Source organism: Mastigoproctus giganteus, chromosome 11 (genome assembly GCF_048544385.1).
Source record: "Mastigoproctus giganteus isolate SK-2022 chromosome 11, ASM4854438v1, whole genome shotgun sequence".
NCBI classification, from domain to species: Eukaryota; Metazoa; Arthropoda; class Arachnida; order Uropygi; family Thelyphonidae; genus Mastigoproctus; species Mastigoproctus giganteus.
Window position 1 is genome coordinate 71,084,412 of NC_143585.1, and position 19,770 is coordinate 71,104,181.

Genomic DNA, 19,770 nt, shown 5'->3' on the forward strand with positions numbered 1-19,770 from the left:
TCCGTGACCTTCTGGGGGTAGCTGAATTTCTTGAAGTCTGCTGTGACTCATCTAATTTCCTCTTTTCTGTCCCCAGGGGTACTGCAATGGGACCCAACCCTATCCAATAATGCTTTAGCGACACTATTCTTATGTTGGTTAGTTTGTGCCGAACTATGAGTGTATTGGCCTCTGCACATAGGCTTCTTATAGACTCTAGTTTTTAACCTAAGGCCTTCTCTATAGACCAATATATCAAGGAACGTGAGGGTACCATCCACTTCCACCTCCGAGGTAAACTGAATGAACGGGAAGAAGCTATTGAGAAAACTAAGAACCTCATTCTCTCTACCCCTCCGAATAATGGTAAACGTGTCATCGACGTACCTTTTCCATTTGCGCATGGGGGGATCCAAACCATCAAAAATCTTGGTTTCCAATTCTTCCATAGCCAAATTTGCTACAGTGGCACTTATGGGAGAACCCATTGCTGTGCCGTGAACCTGCTTATACATAACATCCTGAAATACCATAGTGGTGCTGAACAAACAAAGCTCTACACCACTACAAATATCTGCTACATTAAAGAGAGTTCTGATACTTAGGGTATCATCTTTCTCTAAGGCCATTCTTACACATCGTACTTCATGTTCAATGGGAATACACGTAAACAGAGACACTACATGAAGATATAGTCTCACCCTCTTCTATACTCTGTTCCTTTTCAAATGTCACAAAGCCCTTACTGTCCTTAATAGTAAAGATGGAGGGTCCAACTATGGGGGAAATCAACTTGACTAAACATCTGGATAAAGCATGGGTAGGACTAATAAAAGATACGATCGGTCTGAGTGGGACCCCCCTCCTTACGTGTTTTTGGAAGTCCGTAGGATCTGGGTAGTTGACATCCTGTTGCGTGTAAAGTCCAGAACACCTCCTTAGTAATTATGTGTAAGAATGGCCCTAGAGAAAGATGATAACCTCAGTAGTGGTGTAGAGCTTTGTTTGTCCAGCACTACTTTGGTATTTCAGGATGTTAATACCGCCTGGGGAAACATATGAATGCTATAAAGACCACGGATTATAGGAAGTCTGCTGTGGCAGAACATTTTTGGGAGAAGCATCATCAGATCTCCCCAGATGAAGCTGTCATCGCCGACCATGCTCATAGATTTTGGGACCGCAAATGGCTTGAGAGCTTATGAATTTGTTCATCTGAGAACAATACTATTAACAGAGACAGGGGAGTTCGTATGCATCCCCTCCTTGAGGCTGTAGTACTCGGACGGGATGACCGATTCCATCTGGCACGCTCCCGAGCAATTTCCGGTTCTAGTACGCATGAGGGGAATACTGCCCATGCGCCTGTGGAACCACGTGAGCCGTGAACCTGCTATTATTTTAGGATGTGTTGCAATTAAAAATGTACTGTTGAGAAAGGAGGCGGATGCCTCTGAAAGCTTTGCTATCCAGTATTTTAACGTTTTATAATGCTTTTATTGCTCTTATTTTATTTTATTTTATTTGTATTATATATTTTATTTTAAATAGTTTTAATTGTAAATATCTATGTATGTTATGTACATTTATTTTGCAGTATTAAAGGTAAACTGTTATTTTAACAAAACACAGTTGGTGTATCAATATAATTGCTTGTGAATATGAATTCTCCCAATCTCATAGGCCTATTTGAAGATGTCTTTCCCTCAATTTGAATTTATGCCCTCTCAGGTGATTATTCTTTCAGCATTGAGCATGCTCAAACCATTCAATGCTTTATACACTTCAATCAGATCACCTCGCAGGTGCCTAGTCTCCAAACACTGTAATCTGCAAAACTTTAGCCTTTCCTTCGTAAGAGCAACCCTTTGTTTCATTCACTAAATCTTGTTGCCCTTCTCTACTCGTTCCAGCAGCTCTAGCAATATGTAAGAATCTGTGCTGGACAATAATCTTCAGTAAGGCTAACATTGGACTGAATATATGAAAATAATTTCCAATAAAATTATTGATAAATTGCTTGAACTACCTATGGTAATTCACACTTGTAACAAGAATTTTATAATATAAGTTTCCTTTAAGTGTATGGACTAGGTGACTGTAAGTAAGGATAACATGTTCAGTGTATAGTAGAACTTCTATTAAGTTCATAATCAAGCTGTCAATGAAGTAATAAAGCCAAAGTGAAGACTGTATCAAATGCAGTAGAGATGCCTAAGAAAACCTTGTACAGTTCACAGCTAGATTTGCAAGCATGATAGTTTCTGTTAGGAAACTCGTTAAACAAGTTATCTTGGATATTTGTTGTTGCCTAGTGAAGAGTAGAAATTTTCTTGATGTCCATTTGTGCAAATTAGAGAAAGAGAGGATGTATTTTCTGTAACCGTTAGAAAAACTGAGGTAGTCGAGAGGTCTCAAATGGTAGTTTTTGGGAATAGGAAACGCTATTCCCAAAAACTTATCAATATAGGTCCAGAATGCCTCTTTTTTTCAGCCTCTTAAATTTTTTTCGTTTTTTTTTTTTGGAATCACCTTTTTCTAACAATTTTATATCATCATAAGTTTCCTTTAAGCGTATTAAATAGATCACTGGAATTTGAGGGTAACATGTTCCCTTGTATGACACTTTTGTTGAACTTCTGTTAAGTTCACTGTGAAACTGTCAGTGAAGATTCTCCATTCCTGTGGATTATATGTAATACCCAATTTTTGGTTGTACTTCAGCAGACCATGAGTTACCTTTATTGGAACAGAATGGAATGATTTTTTCCTCCCCACCACCTGTATACCCTTACCAAGCAAATGAAGTGCCAGGTGCAAATAGATTCTTTCTCAACCTGAAACATTAGCCGGACTGAATTCTTTTGTAGATCTAGGTCTTGTACCACATCATTCAGTTCAGTTTGCATAAACTGTTGTCTTCTTTGACATGACTTTAACTTCACTTTTACCTTGTTCATTGTGCTTTGGGGTGGGGGGGGAAGAACAGTGAGAGTCTGTGCTGGGAGTACCCAGCACACAAAATTATATTGCAAGTTTATTGTTTGTGCTAAATTATGTGATATCTTACATGCAAAAATAGCAATCTGATGTGTGGACTCTGGGTTCAAGCCCCATCATAGGTACACCAAGTGCAAGGGATTATTATATTCCATTATTATTACACATTTTTAATATACAGGTAACCCTTGTTTAACATGGTAGTTCGGTTCCTAAAAAATGTTGGGTAGTGCGAAACCGTGTTATATGGGACTAAGAACCAATACAAAAGAGGGGAGGGGTTACGTAACAAAAGCTAACAAAAATGCACGATATTTTTATAAATCGGAAAATTACTTTTTATTAAAAAAAAGTAATAACTGAACAAACGTCTTAAAAACTACGATACATATAGGTCAGATAATGTACTTGCCTTTAATTTTCTTCCTCTTCATCGCTGCTAAGCACAATCAAACAAAAACTTTTTCTTCTGCAGCGTCCATATTTCGTGTATCTTCTGCTCTCTTTAAGAAATCAGCAATCTAGGTTTGTTTGCCTTTGCTTGATAGATCTTTGCAAATTTCTTGGTATGGAGCTAAGCATGTTCAAAGCTCTTTTTTGAACTTTGTGCTCCTTTCAGATGAAGGATCTGCATTCTGCCTTCACATGTGCTTTTCAGTGTAAAGTTTGGAACTTCAGAATTATGATCTGCGCTACAATCCTTTTGTTGTTGTTTGTTTGTTATTTGGTTTTTAGAAGCATTAGCAACTAAAGCCATATTGCTCCGGGGATATGCGGTGGTTGTTCACTGACCTTTCCGCATCCTCCGTATTTGGTGGTCACGGGCTCGAACCCCGGTCTAATCAAGAAGCGTGTGCTACGCACTGCTGCTCCTGCCCACCTGGCTACGGAGGTACCATCATCCTCTTAATTGATTTGGTTTACATCTGATGCCATTTCCACCAAACCGCTTTGCCAGCCTCTTTTTCTACCAGTAATTCGTGAATGTCTTCAGTAGTCCTATCATCAAAACCTTCCACTCCTACCGACTTAGCATGTTCTATTATCATATCAATTCTGTTTTTGCCAGTTTGACCATATTTCCTAAATGACTTTCCCTAGGCATAATTTAGGGCTGAAATTAAATTCACAACAAAGAAATTATTCCAATATGGTTCTTAATAACAAAGTTTAGTAATGCATACCCCAAAAAATTTATAAATGATCAAATAAAAGCAAAAATAACCTTACAAAAATCTTAAAAGTCACAAATGCTTCGAAGTTATAATTTTTTTTAGTCTCAAGCAAGCACAAGTTCAATAGCACAGAACACGGAAATTCCCAAGAGAATGAAATACGGGGATTTCCCAATAATTTTTTTTTTTGCATAATGACTAGTGAGTCAACAACGGAGATTCACAAAAAAGAATGGAACATAGCAGGATTTCCCCAGCAAAAAAGCTCAAAAATACTGCGTTATTCAAGGTTCCCCCAATTTTCTAACCACGTTAGAGCGAAACTGTGTCATATAAGTACTGTGTTTGTCGAGGATTGCCACATTTTATCAATCGTGTTAGACCGAAACCGTGTTGTAGAAGTACTGTGTTATGCGGGGGTTGCCTTTACAGATAGCATGTAAAATGTGGAGCCCATGATTTGTTTTGAACACCAGTTCTTATACCAAAATAAGCATGATATACTTTCTTGTAAATGTTAATGATTCTTTCTCTTATTTTGTGGTGTAAAATTTCCACAGGTGTAGCAGAAGGAATCGAGGCTTGTTGACATACTGATGACACATTATTGAAAATATTAATAATAATAATGATGCATATTTATGTTAAAATTTACAACTAAAACTCCTTTCATTACTAGAAAATACCATTCATGATATATTGTGCAAGGCAGCTGGATGCACTACAGCAGCAATTATTGTAATGCTATTTTGTTAAAATGCTGATTGTGCAAGAAAAGAAATTTTCTCGCATTTCAGAATATAATGGAGAAGGATGCATTTCACTGAATCTGATTAAAATTCCACACGAGCCTATTTTTCTTTATTCATTTTGGTCCGATGATTAGATTCTGAAATTAATCTAGAAATGTAACTTATTAACTGATATTTTACTTGTTTAGTTGACCGTACTAGGTGTTGGTAACTTGCTTATTCAAGTATTTATCACTAAACTAAAATTTTGCTATCACCCGCAGGTCTTTAATTTTAATTTATACATCATTATTTTTAATGTATGTTTTTAGTACATTTAGAAAAACATAAATATTGTGTGCAAAAGTGTAATAATATTAAATGTAATTCATTTAGAATAATAATACAGTCCAGTGTTCTCCCCAGAAAATTTTGCCAGCTGGGTGGCGTTATGAAGTAGCCGGGTGGGGAGGTGTAATACTTTGCAATACTATAAAACTTTTATTTTTACATGTGACTCTTAAGTGATCCAGTGCAAAAATTAATAGCAGAATTTAACATTATATGCTCCTGTCACATTGACCTCGATCGCATAGTATGTTCAAATTAATATTGGTTGAGATCAGACCATACAGTACCATGAGAATGGCTTAAAGCCGGGCAGTCAGTTAACTTCACCAGGCGGTGCACCCATTCAACAGGTCCTGGGGAGAACACTGCAGTCATTGTAATATTATACTGCATTTACATGGAACATTTATGGGTGAAAAGGCCAATGTACAAACTTAATAATTTTTGTATATATGTAAAAAATATATATTTATTCTTTTTTTAATGTTGTTCCTTACTTGGTCTAGGGAATCTCTATGGCACTCCTAGGCCTGCACCATCTACCTCAGCTCTCTCTACTAACTGTCCTCATATGCTAACCTTGCCTCTTAGACCTAACTGTCATTCATGTGAGTCTTCATTTCCTACCTCCCTTACTTCCTGCTATAAACCGAAGTGGTTTTTTTTTTGTACTACAGTGAACCCTTGATATTTGCAGATTTAATGTTGTCGATTTTAATTATTTGTGGGTTTCTGAGGTGGTTCTCATTATTTGCAGTTGTCATTGGTGCGGTACATCTCTTTAACATTATTTAATTAAGTATTCACAGGTATCTTCTTTTCTTCTCTACAAGCCTATGTTACTTCTCCAGTTTATATACATACTTGGCTTTACATAATTATGCCATAGAGGTGTACTCTGATCCAACTGATAGATCGGGATTTTATTGTATCATTTAAGTTGCATTAAATCCCATCACACATTTGTAAGAAATCTCTTCCAGATGGAGAATGTTCTTCTGTTGCCAGTTAATGATTGCTGGAAAAAGGACAGCATCACTGACTATATAATAAATATAAACAAATCTCTAGAAGAAATCAAATTGACCTGGAATACGTACTGGAGCAAACCATTTCCTGATGTAGTGAATGATCTGAAAGGCATTTCATCTAGAGGAATTTTTGAAGGATTGTGAGTTTTGCATGTAATGCGGGAGGAGAGGTGTAATTGCGAGAATGATGTGATTCAGTAGCCTGAGCCGTTGCTTAAGGATATTAAGTTTTGGACATATCTCAGGCTCTGGCTGATAATGTGTTTGAAATGTACCCCTTGAGGGATGTAATGTAAAATTTAAATGGAAATTGCAGGGTCTTATATCCCCTTACGAGGAAACCTACAGGGATTCATAGTGACTTACAAAGAAAGGCAAAGAGCATCCATATCAAGTTTCATAAGAACAGCACTATTCTAAACTCTTCTAAGTTGCCTTGAGAAGCCTCTCACTCGCTTGCTCTCTCTCTCTCTCATCCACATTCCTGTATTACTACCACTTTCATTTATAATTTCAATATTGTCATTGTTGGTGAGTTAAATGCTTTTTTTTTTGCATTTTATATATATTTTTCATATAAAATATATTCATTAATGTCTATTTTTATTATATAATCATATGTGAACATTTACGTTGCTTTGCATATATTTTGTTACAACATATGTTATAATCAGACGTGAATATTTTTGATGATTTCTGTAAGATAGGCCCATGTTGTCTCCATTTCTTCTGTAAAGTCTTAATAATCATTACAATTTTCAGTATCCATCCCCCCCTGTGAATATCAGTGGTTTACTGTATTATAAATAAACTTTATTCATTCTTTGAAGACTGCCATATTCTTAGATCATATTATAACCAGTTAACTTACTTAGTATTGTTAGCAGACCTCTATTTTTTCACGTTAACACTTAGTTCCTTAGCTATTTGTTTTTACTGGCATTATTAATAACCTTTTTTATATGAATTTCAAAAAGTCTCCCTAAGGTGCTTGTCATAGACAGTCTTCCAGGTATTCTACCTTCTCAGGGGTTGCCATTGGTAGTATAAAATGCTGATGGAACCAAATATTCAAGGCCAGCTCATGAGCCAGGTGGCCCAAATTTTGCTGGTCTAGTCATTCTGTAACAGCAAATCCTGCTTACATCTTCACAGTGATAGGACTGTTAGTAATCCTGGATATACTCCCACTCCCCATGTACAATGTCTGAAACACCACACCTTTTACTGGAGATGACCACCCAGGTGTGAACCAATGTAAGCAAGGGCTGGGGTGTGGCATGCACATCACACAAAGGAATGCTGCATCTCTCTGTCACTAGGCAATACTAGGTGGCAGATGGCTCATCATCACATAGTGCAATACCACCACTTTGCTTGAAGTGGTGAAACCCATGTTTAGTCTCCAGAGCAAAGCTCAGTCAATCCTCATTTCTTCTCTCATACATTATGAATTTAATTTACAGCCATGTCTATCTGTTTATCTATATGCTTTCACTTACCTTATGAATTTTGTTTATTGCCACAACGGCCGATGTTGATAAGATGGTTTGAGGGTAGCAATGTTTCAAATGAGGGGGAAGATAAAGCTTCGGATACAAACCTAAATAACTTCAAGGGGTGTGTCAGGGTAGTAAACTGTAAAAGAATACTTAGTCTTAATTGTATGTAGGAGCCTAGTCAATTTTATTGACAACGCAGGAGCGTTGTCAATAAAATGGCTGAATTTGAACTCCTTGTTAGGATAACTAATGTTGATATAATAGGACTAACAGAAATGTGGTGCTACCTGGAAATTGGTGATGACAAGTTCCACTATAGTATGTATAATATACAGTAGACTCCCAGTTAACTGACACCCATAGGGATTGGTAAATGCTGGATAACTGTAGTTTCTGGTTGCTTGAGAGTTAGTATTAAAAAAATACTTGACTATTATACTAAGCCCAATACTTAGAAAATTAAGGCAAACATAGACAAATTTTACTAAAGAAACTGAGTTTTATCATAGAAATCGCTTTTTGAATACAGTAACTTACAAAAAAACACTGTTGCAGTAGGTAGACAGTCAAAACTGTTGCAGTAGGTAGAGAGTTTACTGGGTAGACATCACATGAAGGTAGTCAGGATCTGCTGGGACAGGATCAGGAGGGTCTGTAGATGGTTTTGGATCTGCATCAGTAGATGATGTTGTGCTGCCAAACTTGCTTTCAGCATTCTTCAAAAATGAATGAACATCACTTTACTTTGAGGTCTTACGTCTCTCAGACAAAGTCAAGTTGTGCATGATGTGGAGCTGCATAAGATGCTTGAGAAGTGAAGAAGGGCTGCTGTTCTGCAAAAGCTATTAAAGTTTCAAATGCTGCAGTATCTCTCTGCCAGGATACTTTTCCCACCTGACACACATCGTCATCGCTTTCTTCCTCCTTTGCAACTTTCTTTTTTCCATGATTCACAACAGCTTCTATAATGTCTTCCGTATTCAGTGTATGAGTTACTGGTATATCTTCATCCACAACAAGCCAGTCGTCGACTTCATCTCGAGGCAAATTCATTTCGTCAACTAACTCACAGATTTCATCATAAACAGTGCTATTGACAGCTGCACTATTGCCTGGAAACTTCTCAAATATCATAGCTGGCCACAACATTCTCCAACATTTTCGTAATGTTTCATTTCTCACAAGAGTCCCAAGCACAACTGATGGTATAGATAGCATCTTTGAGGTTATATTTCTTCTAAAAATCCAGAATTGTCCTGTCAAAATTAGTCATTTTCCACATGAAGTCGCTCCTGTAAAACATTTTTGTTTTGAATCACCCCCTGATCCATTGGTTAGATCAGACTTGTAGTGTTAGCTGGAAGATAACACACGAAAATGTTGCCATTAACTATCTCTTCAGTAGGAGGATGTGCACGACAGCTATCCAAGAGCAACAAAACTTTACTATTCTCTGGTAATCCTTTCTTTAGTAAATTTTCTTTAACTCGAGGGACAAACGAATAATGAAACCACTTGGTAAAGATTCCTGCATCCATCCAACTGTTACTCTGTGCATGATAATATATGGGAAGGTTACTTATGCCTTTAAAGCACCTTGGTTTAGCAAATTTGCTGACCACACACAGCTTTACCTTATGATTTCCTGATGCATTTGCACAAACAAGCACAGTTACACACTCTTTATTTTGCTTTAACCCATGAGCTACCGTCTCATTACCACCAGACAAAGTAGAATTAGGCAGCCACTTCCACATTAGTTCTGTCTCATCTGCATTATAAATCTGTTCTGGGATCTAGTCATTTTTTTCCACTATTTCACTAAACACCTCAGAGATGAAGCTACAGCCTGAAAATCAGCTGATTTCTGCTCTCATGACAAATCCAGCTTATGGATGCCATGACGAACCTTGAATCGAGTAAGCCAGCCACTTGAAAATGAACACTTGCCTTCAATTTTCATTTTCTCTTGAAATTCTTTTGCTTTTTCTTGCAACATGGGTCCAGAAATGCAACCACCCTCAGATCTTTTCAGCGAAAACCACTCATACAGGGCCTAGTCAAGCACTTCCATTCTCGGTGTATGAAGAGTATGACGCTTCTTTACACTCTCCGACTTGGCATAAAACTCCTTTATTTTCTGAGACTGAGCCTTAATGTCATAGACCGTTGACGAGCCAACATTAAATTCTTCCATGAGCACTGCATGACTTTCACCGTTCTCAAGCCTCTTGCATATTTCCATCTTCTGCTTGAGGGTAAGCACTACTTGTTTATGCTTACTTGCTACCTGTTTCGGCATACTAGTAGTTGAAAGAGAAAACAGAATTTGAATAACAATAAATCAACCGGTATATTTACACAGTGAATTGTCGGGAGTGAGAGACAAACATGTGATGAGGGATGCGCGTGCGCATACTCAAAGCGCAAGGCGGCATGCCAAGTTTGAATAATTTTATCTGGAAATTAATATGTATCATTTTAATTTTTCAACTACATACTATTTCCAAGATTTTTTGCCAGTTTCTTGAGAGTGCCAGTTGCTTGAATTCCAGTTAACGGAGAGTCTACTGTATTTAGGAAAGATAGTGAAGATAGAAGGGGTGGAGGGGATCATGCTTCTTGTCAAAAGCAGCCTGAGCACAAAAAGAGGTTTTGCTGAGTCTGAAGTTACATGTGTATGGTGTGAGTTAGTTGCAAGCAAAGGAACAATGAGAGTGGGAGTAATCTACAGAAGATTGTAAAGAATATGAAGGGAGTCTTTACATGAAGATGGAATGAACAAGCATGCCTGAGAACCAAACAAAAATCCATTCAGCCCTCAATGGAGTCTCCATCCCACTAGTTTAATATAACAATGACTGAGGGATGAGATTTGACCCAAAGCTTCTTTTCAGCCAACATGTAGACATGCTTCTCACAAAAGCCGCCAGACTGAGAGATATGCAAGCAGCATCTGCAACGTGTAACAGACAAATCCATCATGGTCAGATACATTGCAACAATAGTTTATCCCCCACTTCTCTATGCTGCAGAGATTTGGGCATCTCCCTCTACCACCAAACTAGTGTTCTCCAAGTATTGGCTCCTCAAGTGGGCTTGCCACAAACTTAGCCTACCTCTCCAGCTCCAGACCACCGCTATAGCCAACACACTCAACGCCCCAAGGCTCATGTGGCTCATTAATGAAAGGAGACTTGTCACAATGGTCAAGCTCTTGACTGGTCTCATCTCCTCTCCTTCCTTGGACAACTGTCCATTGGACGATCCCAGTGGCACATCTGCAAGCAGTTCCACAGCTATACCCTCTTTAAACACGCCTTCACCTCTCTGGCCAGATTTTTCCTCAGCAGATGTTATCACGCATCCAGGATCTAGATGTTGACTTCAACAAGTTTAGTCAGGATCGATAATATAGAAAAAGAATACTCCATGGCTATCATAGTTATAATCTGAGTTCTGAGCAGTGTATACTCTTACTCAATTCAATTCAATATATATATATATAATTATGGAATTTAATGTATATTCTTATGTTATGTATTTTATAACCAATGGTCTGTACACTCAATGTTTTCTATTTATAATATACTCAGTGTCTTCATTTTCTAGTACAGTAGGTGCCTCCATAGCCAGGTGGGAAGGAGCAGCAGTGCGTAGCACATGCTTCTTGATTAGACCGGGGTTTGAGTCTGTCACCACCAAATGCGGAGGATGCGGAAAGGTCAGGGAATGACCACCACATATCCCGGAGCAATATGGCTTTAGTTGCTAATGCTCCTAAAAAAAAAAAAAAAAAAAATCAAATCTAGTACAGTTGTGCCCCTGTATCTCCGCTGATTCAGTTATCCGCGGTTAACCACGGAAAAAAAAGAAAAAAAAAAAAAAAACGAAAAAACTTACACGTACTACTTCCATGTCCAATAGGATGCTTCCCTTTATTTTTTACAATGTCCATTTTAAATCGAATAGCTTCCCTTTATTTTTTACAATATCGCATATGGTTTGGTCACCAATGTTATAATGGTTCTTTAGAGATTTGATGGATGCACCGTTTTCAAAGTTTTGAATAATTGCAAGTTTTTGTTTAATTTGAAAGCACAACTCTTGGTGCGTTTGCCCATTATTTTCACAATTTCTAAACAAAAACAAACAAAAAAAAAATATAGTTACTATAAAAAAAAAAAATTCTGACATCCCTGACATAAATAACGAAACAAAATTTGTCCTTTTGCAGTGTGATGGAACACAACGCACTAAATCAAACTAAACATTTGGTTGCTTTTTTTTTTTGTTTTGAGTGGTAGGTGTGAAGACAGCGGGGGTTTCAAATAATAGGTACACTAATCTCCCAATGATGCTTATAATGCTGGTTCTTGTCGCTTATTTACGACTTGCAAAATATCTGTTTATACCTATTCTAGTTATTACTTTAATTTTATGATGATTTCTGGTTGATTTTTTATTATATATATTTTTTAAATTTGGAGTCTTGAAGTGTCCCAGTTAATTCAATCCCGGTAAATCAAGAGTATGCTGTACTTTATTGTTATCATATTTAATGTTGGTAATGTCTTACTGTGTGTTTAATTTATCAATTAAAACTTTATTATACGCATGTATGTATGCACAAGAAAATCACGTTATATATGGGGTCAGCAGATGTTTGCTTATATCTGCAGTTTCAGCCATCCATGGTAGGTCTTGGAACGTATCCCCAGCGGATACTGGGGATACTGTATTCTGTTTTATTTATATATTATTTTTATTTTATTTTTTTGGTTTATTGAGGCAACCTTGTCTTTATAATACATTGTTAACCCCTGGCCACTGTGCCATGACGAGCAATTGCAACTACACTGTTATGTAAATCATCATCTATCTGTTGCAATAAAGATTCTTCTTTCTTCTTCAGTCTTCAAGCATGATGTCTTATTATGCGTGACTTTAATCTGCCCCAGATTGATTGGAATAAGTGAGAGGCAAACTCACCATGGGAAAAAACTTTTTAATAAACTAGATCAGGGTGGCCAACAAGTCGATCGCGATCTACCAGTTGATCGCAGCTTTAATTTCAGTCAATCACAACGAATTTTAAATATATTTAAAAAATACATTAGTCAAAATCTAAATGTTATTATTATTATGCACCCCACTACATACACTTATTACAAATCCGTTGAACCCCGTGACTACTCTTGTCACTGTGCAGCCGCTAGGCTTGTTTAGTGAAAATTCAAGCAGTTACTTTTTGGAGAGCATAGTGTATGTGTCGAATTCTTATTTAGCTTACTTAATATTAATAACTGGACAGATACGTTAATATGATTTAAAATGAATACTACGAAAAAGAATAAAACGTATAATTTTCATCAAGAGTAGGAACTAGAATACTTTTTTGTAATGATAAAAGAAAAATGTTTTTGTTTGATTTGCAATGCTTCTGTGGCTATACCCAAAAAAGGAAATTTAGAAAGTCACTTCAACACACTCCATGGTAAGTAAATATAAATCAGATTTTCCACCTAATAGTGACCTTAGAAAAAATAAGCTAAAAGAACTTAAATCCAGATTATTCGCACAACAAAATTTTTTCACAACACCTAATTTACAATCTAAAGCCGTAACTGTATCATAATTTAAAATGAGTCATCTTGCAAAAAAATGCAAAACATTTTCTGATGGTCAATTCATCAAAGACACTTTTTTAGAAATAACAGATTCTCTTTTTGAAAATTAAGAACAAATATGAAATTAAAAGTGCTCTTCAAGATCTGCAATTATCTCGAAACACAGTGATGCAACGCATTGAAAAAATGAGTAAAAATGTGAACGAACAATTGCGGGCTCATATTGCTAATTGTGTGTCCTCTTTACAACTGGTTGTGAATCTACAGACGTCAGTGATACAGCTTAATTGCTCATTTTTTATATGTATGGTTTTCGATGATTCTGCCACTAGAGAAGAACTGCTGGGTATAGTTTCATTAAAAGAAAGAACTAGAGGTCTTGATGTGTTTAATGCATTCAAAAATTTTATTGAAAAAATTAAATTACCACTATTTAAGCTCGTATCAATAACAACAGATGGAGCTAACGCAATGACGGGGCATCTTATGGATTTATCGCGTTGTGCCAAAAGGATGATGAATTCCCAGATTTTTTGAATTACCACTGTATCGTTCACCAACAAATGTTAGCCAGAAAAAGATTAAATACTAAAAGTGTTACAAACTTAACTTTCAAAATTGTGAATTCCATCAGAGGACAATCTCTTTTAAGGAGACTTTTCAAAATGCAAATCGATGAAAATGAACCAGATCTGACATTATACACAAATGTGAAGTGGCTGAGTAAGAGTAAATTTCTACAGAGATTTCGAAATTTGCTGAATAAAATTAAAAAATTTGTTGATCAAAGGGGAGATGATTATCAGCAGCTACAAGGTACGGAGTGGTCATGTGATCTAGCTTTTTTGTCAGATTTTGGCAATAAATTAAGTTATCTGAATTTGGAATTACAAGGGAAAAAAAAAACGTGGGTGACACGATTAGTAGTATTTTGGCATATAAATATCAATTTTTGGCAACGGCTGAGGATCTCAAAGAAAATAAATTTGATCATTTTGCAAATATGCAAGGTGATTTGCAAAATGACGAATTTTAATGAATTTAATAGTGAGAAATATGTTTCTGAAATTGAGAAAGTTGTGGATGATTTTGATACCAGATTCAGTGAATTTAAAAGAATTGAAGACATTGTTCAGTATATTTCTTATCCATATAATATTGACTTAGATAAGAAACAAATTGCCGAAAAAATCGCTGTTTTCACACGGAGAAAATATTACTTGAAAATGAAATTATTACATTGCGAAATGATATTTCCCTAAAAGCTAGATCATCAGAGAAAAGTACCCAAATGTCAAAAAATGCAGTGAACTTTTAAATTTCTCTTTTGGTTCCACATATCTATGTGAATTGGCCTTTTTGTATTTGAAACAAACAAAGACAAAGAATTGCTCTACTCTTACAGACTTGCATACAGAAGATTCTTTATGGTTTGGCCTTATCTCAGTATATCCCTAATTTTGAAAGCTTGGCAGATGACATGAAGACAAACTTCACGTAAATTAAAAATTTAAATGCGTGTAAATTTAAAATGAGAATTCTGAACTGTATTTAATTTTAAAATTTATAAACAAAATTTTTCAATGTGTTGATTAACTTTTTTAACCACATGCAATGAAATTCTTGAGATGGTAGAGCGCATCACATTTTGAAGAAAAAAGTAGATCGCATCACAAATTAAGTTGGCCACCTCTGAACTAGATGATTATTATTTGTTAGTTCGTTATATTGTTTTTTTTTTTTTAAGGAGCATTAGCAACTAAGGCCATATTGCTCTGGGAATATGCAGTGGTCATTCCCTGACCTTTCCACATCCTCCGTATTTGGTGGTGACGGGCTTGAACCCCGGTCTAATCAAGAAGCGTGTGCTACGCACTGCTGCTCCTTCCCACCTGGCTACGGAGGTGCCTTATTATTTGTACCAGCATGTTAGAGAAAGTACTAGGAGTGAAAATATTCTTGACATCACTGTTACTAATGGATCAGATGACATTACAGGGCTTAAAGTACAGGAACCATTGTTAGGAAGTGATCATGCAATTGTCAGTTGGAAGATGAACATAGATGTTTCAGTAGTTAAAGGTAAAGGCATGGGTTTTAATTTCAGAAAAAGGGATTTTGACAGTTTAAGGTGCTATATGGCATCTGTGAATTGGGCAGATTGTCGAGGGATGGCGAATACATTTGAATTATGGAATACTTTTAAAGCAGAAATCATAGAAGCAGTCAATGCATACGTACCTTTAAGAAAATATTGCAGGAGGAGAATGCGGAAATGGATGATTGCAGAGCTGGCTGGCAGAAAAATATAGCATGGATCAGTCACAGAGTGATAAAAAGTGCTAAAGCCTACAACCAGTAGTAGTTTATCTGTAATAGTACCACAACCACAGCTTTATTAATTGATAGAGCATTTGAAGGCAAGAATAGATGAACTGCAGATGAGAGTTAATTTTTTTTTTGATGATCTTCTTAGAAGACAGCCTATTTATGCCCGAATTGGGAAAACATCAAATGTCTTATGCTGATAAAGCTAAGTCTGAAAGAACATAGGTGACAAATAATCGGTATGTGGGGGTAGATTATACCGAAGGTGAAAATAACAGGGCTACTCTTAAGGCCAGGGAATTAAAATGTAAGACAGGCAACACCTTGATATTGAGAGCGGAGAAACCATGTACAGTACAAGCCAGGAAATTAAAGAAGTGGTGGTAAATACTCTAAAACAGGATTTTAGGGATATAAAAGTTAGGAACTTGAGATTGATTCGCAAAAGGTGGAGGAGGTGTTAATTGAAACTGATACAGTGGAGGATTTGAATAAATTAGATAGTTCTTAGAATTTGCCATGGAAAGGGTTGAAGTATGATAATGTCAAGTTAGCCAATCTGAGAGTTCTGATTTATGATGTACCTAAGGAAGAAATTTTGGAGGAAAAATGAGAGTAGGTGTGTGTTATTAGACCTAATGAATCTGATCAGTATAATGAGCAATTGTGCAGAGAAATAGTGGGCCAATAAATCAGTGTCTTATAATGGGAGATTTTAATTTCTCAGAGATTGACTGGAATTTGTGGGTTGGTCACTCACACACTATCAAGGCCTTTGTGGATTTATTGGATGATAGTTTCCTACAGCAGCATGTTTGGGAGGCAACTAGAAGGAGTAATACTCTTGATCTGATCATCAGTAGTGATTCTTTATGCATTAAGAAGCTGCAGATAAAGGAACCACTAGGTGGCAGTGATCACAGTGTGCTGAAGTGGGATTTACTCAGAGGTAACTACCATCAGGAGTAAAGGGAAGGGTTTTTGCTTTCATAAAGATGACTATGGTGGTCTGAGATAGTATTTAAATTCTATATGGTGGGACCAACTTATGATGTTACCAATGGCAAATTCAAAACGGGAAGCATTCAAAGAATTATACAACTAAGAAATATTGTTCAAGATTTAGGCCTAAATGGATGTCAGATGGAATTAATTAGACATGTGGCAGAGAAGAAAAATGCATGGGATACATATAAATTAACAGGTGACACATAAGCCTATGATAGATATAAGCTGGTCTGTCACCAAGTAGGTTAGGCAGGCAAAGGCAGAATACGAGAAATCTTTGGCAAAGGATGCAAAGAAAAACAGCAAAGATTTCTTTACTTATGTAAACTCTAGAAGGAATGTGATGAATCAGATTGGTCCACTTGATATCAATGGTTCAACTGTTGAGGATCCTGCTCAGGTAGCTAACAAAGCAAATGAATATTTTGTGTCTACATTTACACATGAGGAGTTATTCAGGGAGGGGAATGCTAGAGGTGTGTTAAACTCTGGCAGTAAGCTAATTAATCTTGTAATAACTGAGAGTAAAGTGGAGGAGAAATTGTTGAAGATAAACATAAGAAAGGCACCTGGGGTGGATGGAACCTATCCAGTTATATTAAAGGAGGCAGCAAGGGAAGTAAGCAAACCCTTAGCCAAAATTATGAGAGCTTCCTTGGACTCAGTGGACAGGAGATATGCAATTGTGATCACAATCCACAAAGAAGGATCAAATGGAGACAGTTAATTACAGACCTGTTAGTTTAACTTCTGTTCCAGGGAAATTAATGAAGGCACTGGTTAAAGAAGCATTTCAGGATCATCTAGACAAGACTTCAGTAATAGTGGAGACACAGCATGGGTTTATTAAGGGCAAGTCCTGTTTGACTAATTTGATTGGATACTATGATGTAGTCACAAAGGAAATAGATGCAGGGAATAACTTTGATATCATATATTTGGATCTTAGAAAAGCCTTTGATACTGTTGCACATGGAAGACTGCTGTAAAAATTGGACAGTGTGGCATTGGAGGCAAATTGCTGCTATGGATAAAGGGATGATTGAATGGGAGAACACAGATAGTGATAATCAATGGACACTGCTCTTCTTGGACTAATGTTATTAGTGGAGTCCCTCAGGGTTCAGTGTTGGGTCCATTATTGTTTTCTTTATTTAAAAATGATACTGATGATGGTATATCAAGCTTAATGTCCAAGTTTGCAGACGATACAAAGGTTGGCAGGGTTAAAATGTAAAGTGTTGTTAATGACAGTAAGCTGCTGCAACAGGATCTAGAAAAGTTGAGCAGATGGGCTGAGAGGTGGCAAATGAAGTTTAACCTTGACAACAGTAAAGTACTATGTATGGGAAGCAGTAACCTCACAGTGACATATCAACTGTATGGTACTACGCTGACAGTGGTAGAGAGTGGAAAGGACATGGGGGTAGTGGTGCAGACAGATATGAAATTTTCTGAGCAGTGCAGATGGTCTGCAAGAGTAGCTCATGGTGTCTTGTCATTGATATACAGGAATATTTCTAGCAGGGATAAGGTTTGTTTGTTTGTTATTTGGATTTTAGGAGCATTAGCAACTAAGGCCATATTGCTCCGGGAATATGCTGTGGTCATTCCCTGACCTTTCCGCATCCTCTGTATTTGGTGGTGATGGGCTCGAACCGCAGGGATAAGGACGTGATTATCCCGTTGTATAAGGCAGTGGTCAGGCCACACCTTGAATACTGTATACAAGTCTGGAGGCCTCATTTTAAGAAGGATGTAGAGCTGTTGAAACGAATACACAGAACGGCAACAAGATTAGTGAATGGAACAAATGGTTGCTCTTACAACAAAGAAAAGCTTAAGTTTTGCAAATTATAGTGTCTGGAGACTAGGCACCTGCAAGGTGATCTGATTGAGGTGTATAAAACCTTGAATGGTTTGAGCATGCTCTGTGCTGATGGGATTTTTTCTCTTGCTAAGAATAATTGCCTGGGAGGGCATAAATTCAAATTGAGGAAAGGCAGTTGTAGGATGGATTTGCGGATGTTTGCCTTTAGCCAGCGGGTGGTTGTTTGCTGGAACAAACTTCCATCTGTCATTGTAGAAGTTGATAGTTTAAACAGATTCAGGGCAGAACTAGACAAACATTTGGAGTGAGTAGATGGGTGAAATGGGAAGGATTTTTTTTGGCTGATGCTATATAAGCTTGCTTTCTTGCATCATGTGCCCTTGCTAATGCTAACATTATTGTTGTAAATAAGTGTTTTAAATGTCTTGGTTATGGGCATTCATCTGTTCATTGTACATACAAATCTGTAAGTTGTGGACATTGTGCACGAGGAGGACACATTTTTAAAGATTGCCAGCTCAAAGATCAACCTACTAAATGCATTAATTGTAAAAGGAGGGATAAAAACTGAACATTCTATAAGAGGCTCTAAATGTCGTGAGTATCTTCAGAGCTTTACATATTGCCAGTATGTGGATCTGTAATGAATAATAGTTCTACTAATAATATAGCAGGGTTAATTAATGGAGAGTTAATACAGTTAAATGGGCAGAGATCAAGAAGTATTATGGATGAGGCTAAGATTGTTATGATAGAGAAAGGGTATGATATTTTGTGTCTTCAAGAACCATATGTCGGAACATTTGCAGGTTCCTTTAGGATTATAGGTTTTCTTGTATCTACTAAAGTAATATATACCCAGGATATTAAACCAAAGATGGCTGTAATTATTTTTACAATAAATTAAATGTAACAGTCATTTCTAGTTTATGTACATAGTATGTTACATGTATTCATATTAATTCTATGGTAGTATAATTTTATCTTGTGTCTCTTTATTGCACCCTTGCAGCGAGTTTTGATCCTTCTATTCAGTATTTAGAAAAACTGATGGCTTTTGTTGCCGGAAGTAATTTGAATATATCTATGGATTCGAATGCCAAATCTAGTTTGTGGCATATTGATAGCAATGGTGTATAGTTAGAGGAGTTTTTATTGTGCCATAATTTAAATGTGTTAAATCTACCTAATAAGCCATATACTT

General features: G+C 36.7%; 1 protein-coding gene across 1 annotated transcript in view; it reads left to right on the forward strand.

The window, feature by feature from the left end:
- Nucleotides 1-19,770, forward strand: part of Magi (membrane associated guanylate kinase, WW and PDZ domain containing protein magi) — a 569,393-nt gene that overhangs the window by 204,789 nt on the left and 344,834 nt on the right. Inside the window, exon 4 of the mRNA XM_090385296.1 lies at nt 5,743-5,844. Coding sequence (XP_090241422.1) covers nt 5,743-5,844 — 102 coding nt within the window. The remainder of the gene's footprint in view (nt 1-5,742; nt 5,845-19,770) is intronic.